The 7,500-nt window shown below is 49.8% G+C and overlaps 1 protein-coding gene across 1 annotated transcript in view; it reads right to left on the reverse strand.

Annotated features, from left to right (window-relative positions):
* The window catches only part of LOC308171560 (phospholipid hydroperoxide glutathione peroxidase-like), a gene marked incomplete at its 5' end in the record, with an annotated part of 11,513 nt that overhangs the window by 597 nt on the left and 3,416 nt on the right, over window positions 1-7,500 (reverse strand). The window contains 6 exons of the mRNA XM_080546429.1: window positions 1-621; window positions 3,527-3,586; window positions 3,774-3,798; window positions 3,911-4,062; window positions 4,762-4,906; window positions 5,587-5,681. The exon at window positions 1-621 is cut by the window's left edge and continues 597 nt beyond it. Coding sequence (XP_080402555.1) covers window positions 589-621; window positions 3,527-3,586; window positions 3,774-3,798; window positions 3,911-4,062; window positions 4,762-4,906; window positions 5,587-5,681 — 510 coding nt within the window. The 3' untranslated portion in view covers window positions 1-588. The remainder of the gene's footprint in view (window positions 622-3,526; window positions 3,587-3,773; window positions 3,799-3,910; window positions 4,063-4,761; window positions 4,907-5,586; window positions 5,682-7,500) is intronic.

Consider the following 7,500-nt stretch of genomic DNA (forward strand, 5'->3'; position numbering starts at 1 on the left):
GTTTAGCAGACTAGTTAGAAGAGATTAGTTAGAAGAATAGTCATCATGTGACTTGGATGAGACGTAGACCCACCCCCTCCCCAAATATATTTTTTGCAGATCTACATGATTCATGTGGATGACCTATTTTGAAGTAAAAACAGCTAATTTAGCAGAAAGGTGACAAGTTTGCACCCCTGAGTATGGAGTGTGAGGGGTTTAGCCTCCTCTTTGGCGCTGTGTGTGTGTGTGTGTGTGTGTGTGTGTGTGTGTGTGTGTGTGTGTGTGTGTGTGAGAGTGTGCGTGCGTGAGTGCGTGGATGTGTGTGTGTGAGTGCGTGAGAGTGCGTGAGAGTGCGTGAGAGTGCGTGTGTGTGTGTGTGTGTGTGTGAATGCGTGTGTGAGTGTGAGTGTGTCTTCCGTTCCTCTCCTGTGCTCATGCGGGGTGTTGGTGTGTGTGGTCCTGGGGGGCTGTGCTGCACGCGGGGGTCATCAGGCCGGTCTTCCCCGCCAGGCGGGTTTCCAGACAGGCCGTCATTGGTCCAGGCTCACACACACACCAGCACCCACCGGCCCACGGGAGGGGTCAGACAGACGGACGGTGATCACATTACAGGTACTTGGGCAGGTCCTTCTCTATGACCTGGTGGGGGGCAGAGGGGGCAGTCAGTCTCTCTGGGTCAGCACCGTGGACAGAGGCAGGGTGCTCAGTACCACAGGGTCTCGACTATCACAATCACAATGGACCTAACGCTAAGCCACGCCCCAGAATAGAAATTGTCCAATCATATGACAGCAAAAGTCACTACAGGCAGAAAACTCAGACAAACAACTCGCTAATATCCGACGGTGAAAAGCTTTTAGACAAAATATTCTTGTCATCTTTAAAAAACATGTCTATTACTTGCTGTGGTAAATCAGAAATCAGAAATTTGCCAACTTCCGCCATTGTAAGTCATTGAATGTCATTCAGTCACGGTCGGTCAGTCAGTCACTGTCAGTGAAGCGTTGTTTGTTTGTCTGAGTTTTCAAAGGGGGCGTGGCTTAGCGTTAGGTCCATTCCTTTTATTGCAGAGTATATTTGCACATACAGGAAATTGACTTGGTGAGGTTGGTGCATAGGACATAACAGGAAGCAAAAATTGTTAAAAGACTATAATAACAAAAAGAGCAATAGAACAATAATTATGTAGGCTGTAGATTAGGATAAATGTAAAACTAATATAAATGACACGTTGTGTGTGTGTGTGTGTATGTGTGTGTGACAGGGGTGGGAGTCCCAGAGTCAGTGAGAGGCAGGGGGGGTGTTCGCAATAGAGGAGATGCTGTTTAACTAAAGGCAAAATGTTTTTAACCCCCCCAAAAAAGACTACATGTTCCTCCCTAAAACAAATACATGGGAATCTGATCTAAATGAATAAGTTCCTTCTCTAAATTGGCCACTAGGTGTCAGACTTCTTTGTTTGTTTGTGTGTGCCATGACAGGGGCTTATCCACCCGTGTTGAGTGTGGGGTGATTTAGGCCGTTGTCGCCTAGGAAACAGGACATGACAGTAACTGGCTTTCCACGGTCGGGCTTACGCCGTGAGTACAGAGGTCTGCTGCTTTACCACGGCTGTAGTCACGGTTACTGGGGTTTTAACCTCCTCTACCCCCCCTTTACTGGGGCCTTTAACCTCCTCTACCCCCCCTTTACTGGGCCTTTAACCTCCTCTACCCCCCCTTTACTGGGGTTTTAACCTCCTCTACCCCCCCTTTACTGGGGTTTTAACCTCCTCTACCCCCCTTTACTGGGGTTTTAACCTCCTCTAACCCCCCTTTACTGGGCCTTTAACCTCCTCTACCCCCCTTTACTGGGGTTTTAACCTCCTCTACCCCCCTTTACTGGGCCTTTAACCTCCTCTACCCCCCTTTACTGGGGTTTTAACCTCCTCTACCCCCCTTTACTGGGCCTTTAACCTCCTCTACCCCCCCCTTTACTGGGGTCTTTAACCTCCTCTACCCCCCCTTTACTGGGGCCTTTAACCTCCTCTAACCCCCCTTTACTGGGCCTTTAACCTCCTCTACCCCCCTTTACTGGGGCCTTTAACCTCCTCTACCCCCCTTTACTGGGCCTTTAACCTCCTCTACCCCCCCTTTACTGGGGTTTTAACCTCCTCTACCCCCCCCTTTACTGGGGCCTTTAACCTCCTCTACCCCCCCTTTACTGGGGTCTTTAACCTCCTCTACCCCCCCTTTACTGGGGCCTTTAACCTCCTCTACCTCCCTTTACTGGGCCTTTAACCTCCTCTACCCCCCCTTTACTGGGGTTTTAACCTCCTCTACCCCCCCTTTACTGGGGTTTTAACCTCCTCTACCCCCCTTTACTGGGCCTTTAACCTCCTCTACCCCCCTTTACTGGGGTTTTAACCTCCTCTACCCCCCCCTTTACTGGGGTTTTAACCTCCTCTACCCCCCCTTTACTGGGCCTTTAACCTCCTCTACCCCCCCTTTACTGGGGTTTTAACCTCCTCTACCCCCCCCTTTACTGGGCCTTTAACCTCCTCTACCCCCCCTTTACTGTGGCCTTTAACCTCCTCTACTCCCCCTTTACTGGGGGTTTTAACCTCCTCTACCCCCCCTTTACTGGGGCCTTTAACCTCCTCTACCCCCCCCTCTACTGGGCCTTTAACCTCCTCTACCTCCCCTTTACTGGGGCCTTTAACCTCCTCTACCCCCCCTTTACTGGGCCTTTAACCTCCTCTACCCCCCTTTACTGGGGCCTTTAACCTCCTCTACCCCCCTTTACTGGGCCTTTAACCTCCTCTACCCCCCTTTACTGGGCCTTTAACCTCCTCTACCCCCCCTTTACTGGGGTTTTAACCTCCTCTACCCCCTTTACTGGGGTCTTTAACCTCCTCTACCCCCCTTTACTGGGGTCTTTAACCTCCTCTACCCCCCCTTTACTGGGCCTTTAACCTCCTCTACCCCCCCTTTACTGTGGCCTTTAACCTCCTCTACCCCCCCTTTACTGGGGTTTTAACCTCCTCTACCCCCTTTACTGGGCCTTTAACCTCCTCTACCCCCCTTTACTGGGGCCTTTAACCTCCTCTACCCCCCCTTTACTGTGGCCTTTAACCTCCTCTACCCCCCCTTTACTGGGGTTTTAACCTCCTCTACCCCCCCTTTACTGGGGTTTTAACCTCCTCTACCCCCCCTTTACTGGGGTTTTAACCTCCTCTACCCCCCCTTTACTGGGGTTTTAACCTCCTCTACCCCCCCTTTACTGGGGTTTTAACCTCCTCTACCCCCCCTTTACTGGGGCCTTTAACCTCCTCTACCCCCCTTTACTGGGGCCTTTAACCTCCTCTAACCCCCCCCCCCTTTACTGGGGTTTTAACCTCCTCTACCCCTCCCCCTCATTACTGGCGTTTTAAGCTCCTCTACTGCCCCCTATAGTCCTTACGGGACACGGTTTATAGCGAGGGCAGAATTACGGTCCTCCTCCTAGCTAGTGGCTAAAGGACTTGATGCTAAAGGCTAACGTGGCTAAACGTAGTTGGACTTACGACAGGGTCGTCCATGGGGCCGTAGCGCTTCACCACGTGGCCCTCTCTGTCGATCAGGAACTGAACGGGAAGAACAAACCAAGCGGAAAGCGAGTCAATACAGGAGGAGCTGGGGGGGGTGGGGGGCATTATGGAAAACGGATGTTATCGAAAAATGACAAATGCTTGACTAAACAAATAGCTACCGCCACCCCGCTTTAGAACAGAGCGTCGCAGCGGAGAAGAAGAAGGTCTTCAGATAGTTTACCTTTGTGAAATTCCATTTGATGTTACTGCGGACAGAGAGAAACGCACGTTAAAACAAAGAATTACGTCGGAAACTCCCGAACTGGCTTCGTTCTTAGAATGAAGGCCCGTCAGACCTTAACGGGATAAAAGACTCACTTTCCCAGGGTTCCCTTGCCCTTGGGTTGGTCCTTCATCCACTTGAAGAGGGGGTGGGCGCCGTCGCCGTTCACGTCGATCTTACTGAACATGTCGAACTCGGCGTTGAAGCCTTTCGCAAACTCTTTGATCTCCGCCTCTGGGGCTGGCTCCTGGAGAAGAGGGGGGAGGGGGAGGAGAGGAGGTGAGACGTCAGACGAGGGGGAGGACAGGGAGGAGGAGAGTGGGAGGAGGACAGGGAGGAGGAGGAGGAGAGGGGGAGGACAGGGAGGAGGAGGAGAGGGGGAGGAGAGGGAGGAGGAGGAGGAGGAGGACAGGAAGGAGGAGGATAGGGGGACAGGAAGGAGGAGGAGAGGGGGAGGACAGGGAGGAGGAGAGGGAGGTGAGACGCCAGGCGAGGGGGAGGATAGGGAGGAGGAGGAGGAGAGGGGGAGGACAGGGAGGAGGAGGAGGAAGAGGAGAGGTGGAGGACAGGGAGGAGGAGGAGGAGAGGGGGAGGACAGGGAGGAGGAGGAGAGGGGGAGGACAGGGAGGAGGAGGAGGAGGAGAGGGGGAGGACAGGGAGGAGGAGGAGGAGGAGAGGGGGAGGACAGGGAGGAGGAGGAGGAGGAAAGGGGGAGGACAGGGAGGAGGAGGAGGAGGAGGAGGAGGAGGAGAGGGTTCATACCAGGGAAGTGTTGTGACTGTTCACTCTTCCTCACAGACTCAGACACCACAAACTCAAAAGAGGATGGAAAGTGTACTCTACACACACCAACCACAACCACAACCACACCACACCACACCACACCACAACCACAAACACATCCCAACCACCCCACCAGAGAAGGCTGTGGGAGCGTGTACTGTACCTGCCCTCCAAACTGGTTGCAGGGGAAGCCCAGGATGCGTAAACCTTTCTCAGCGTAGGAGACGTGCATTTCTGCTAGCTGAGTGTAGTTCACCCTGGTCTTACCTCATTTAGAGGCTACGTTGGTGATGACGCACACAAACCCCCTGGAGGGAGAGAGAGAAAGAGGGAGAGAGAGATAGAGAGGGATAGAGAGAGGGATAGAGAGATAGAGAGAGGGATAGAGAGAGGGAGAGGGAGAGAGAGAGGGAGAGAGAGAGAGGGGGAGAGAGAGAGAGGGAGAGAGAGATAGAGAGAGGGATAGAGAGAGGGATAGAGAGAGGGAGAGGGAGAGAGAGAGGGAGAGAGAGAGAGAGGGAGAGAGAGAGTCACACAATACCGTATCACAAACATCCTCATTTTATTTGGATGGTTGATATCTGATATCACAAGTTATCAACTATCAACAAATTCATCCATTCGGTAGATTCCGACAACCACGACAGAACCTTGACATCCGTGAACATGTTTCCCTAACCATCTACGGCAGTGGTTTTCAACCCTCTCCTCGGGGACCACCAGCTGTTCCACATATTTGATCTGTTCCACCACCAGCACACCTGATTCAACTAATCAAGTGCAAAGCAATTATGATTTGTACTTAATTAGTTGAATCAGATGTGCTGGTGGTGGAACAGATCAAATATGTGGAACGGTTAGTGGTCCCCGAGGAGAGGGTTGAAAACCACTGGTCTACGGCAAGCCTGAGTGTACAAGTGGGACTCGAGGGAGGGACGGGTGGCGTCATTTGTTTGCTCTGCTTGGGGCCTGGGTCTGGGCTGCTCACCTGTATTTCTCCAGAGACACCTCCTCACCATCGATGTCCTTGGCAGAGAACTCGTAAATTGACGTGGCCTTCTTCCAATCAACCACCTGGGCACACTGTATATAAGAGAGAGAGAGAGAGAGAGAGAGAGAGAGAGAGAGAGAGAGAGAGCTTTTATTTGTATAGCGCGTTTCCTGCAAACATTGCAGCTCAAAGTGCTCCAATCATTATATAATCATAATTTCATGATTTTTTTCATTTAAAGGCAATATTAAAAAGATGGGTTTTTTGTCTTGACTTGACATATTTGCTGAGGTTGCATCCCTAATGTAAACTGGCAGTGCATTCCAAAATTTGGGTGCATAAAATGAGAATGCAGCCTCACCAAATCTCTTCTTTTGTACATGTGGTACAGAGAAAACCAGCGTCAGAAGACCTGAGAGCTCTATTGGTCTGATATGCTAACAAACGGTCTTTCAGATATTCTGGTGCTGTGCCAGTGAGAGCTTTATAAACAAGCAGAAGGATCTTGAAATCTGGTAATGGCGGCAAGCTACCATGCAAGGCACCGGGGATCTAACCGCCGAACCTCCTCAGCCACAGCCCCACCCAAGAAGAGAGAGGGAGAGAGAGATAGAGAGGGAGTGTGTGTAAGTCGGGTCTAATACGTTATGGAGACAGTGGATCAAAGGTGAACTTGCCCCACCCTAGGGGTGGGGCAACACGGCCAGGAGTTACTCAACAGGAAGGCAAGGAGAAAGGTTAACTTCCTGTTTCTGAGGCTACTCCACGCGTCTCCATTTTCCTAAAAATGATGTCCTCTTGTTGTCTCTTTAGTTGCGTCTGCACTGATCTGAACGAATTGGACTGATGAAAGTGAATTACTGGTATAGATACAACCGCTTTGTGGCTTTCACCCTCCCTCCGTCCCTCCCTATGGTTTTAGATCAGCGCAAATTAAAGTGTCGACGCAAGGGTCAGCGACTGAAGACTATCAAGTACATTTATACTTATTTATCAAGTAAAGCACTTTGAGCTGCAACGTTTGCAGGAAAAGTGCTATACAGATAAAAGTAATTATATTACTATATAAATAAAAGTTATTATTATTAGCAGATACTGTTAACTTCATGAAAGGTGGACCTTGTATAGGGGAGAGTTTATCTCTAAACCCATAAAACATTGTGAAATGTACAGAGAAAACACCGCAAGATAAGACTGCATACTGACAGACGCTAATCTGAATAAGGTGTCTTATTAACTTTTATTAAAGTTATCTATTAACTTATTAATAAAAGGCATTCAAAACTAACTTTAAGCCTCACAGAAATAAAGACAGTAAGTATATTGTGTGATCCATCAGATCACTTATGGGTTACTGAATCTGAGTAAATAGTCAATTGACATTTTTGGCATCTAGCAGACGCCTTATTCCAAAGCAATTTACAACAGATACATTTGACTAGGAAAGTGAATCATCTATCCACCAGTCACAGCAATAAAAAAGAAAAGAAAGTCATCTGTGCTCAGGCCAGGGGCCATTGCCAGTCATCATACTCGACTTGACAGTGAACAGGAATCACCAAGCAGTAAGATATCAAAAAATTAGGCCAACACTTTGGACAAATTATTTCAAATCAACTAGTTAGCTTGTGTAGTAGTAGGGCCTATAGCCCCCTGTGTGTGTAGTCAGAGTGGCAGTTAGCAGAGATCTAACAAGCTCCCTGGTGACTTCTGGGGCTCACTTGTACACAAAGACTGCAGGTGGTGAGATGCTACCCTGTCATGATGATACCCAGAGGAAGGATTAACCAGGACTGCAAAACAAAGAAACAAGGCTTAGAGGAGACAGGGAAGTGGTGATGGGGAGGGGGGGTACTACAAACCTTCCTCTAAACCCCTAAAAGCCTGGCTCACCCGATCTATCTAGCATTC

This window comes from Nansenia antarctica (genome assembly GCF_963989245.1).
Source record: "Nansenia antarctica genome assembly, chromosome: 16".
In the NCBI taxonomy this organism is placed as follows: domain Eukaryota; kingdom Metazoa; phylum Chordata; class Actinopteri; order Argentiniformes; family Microstomatidae; genus Nansenia; species Nansenia antarctica.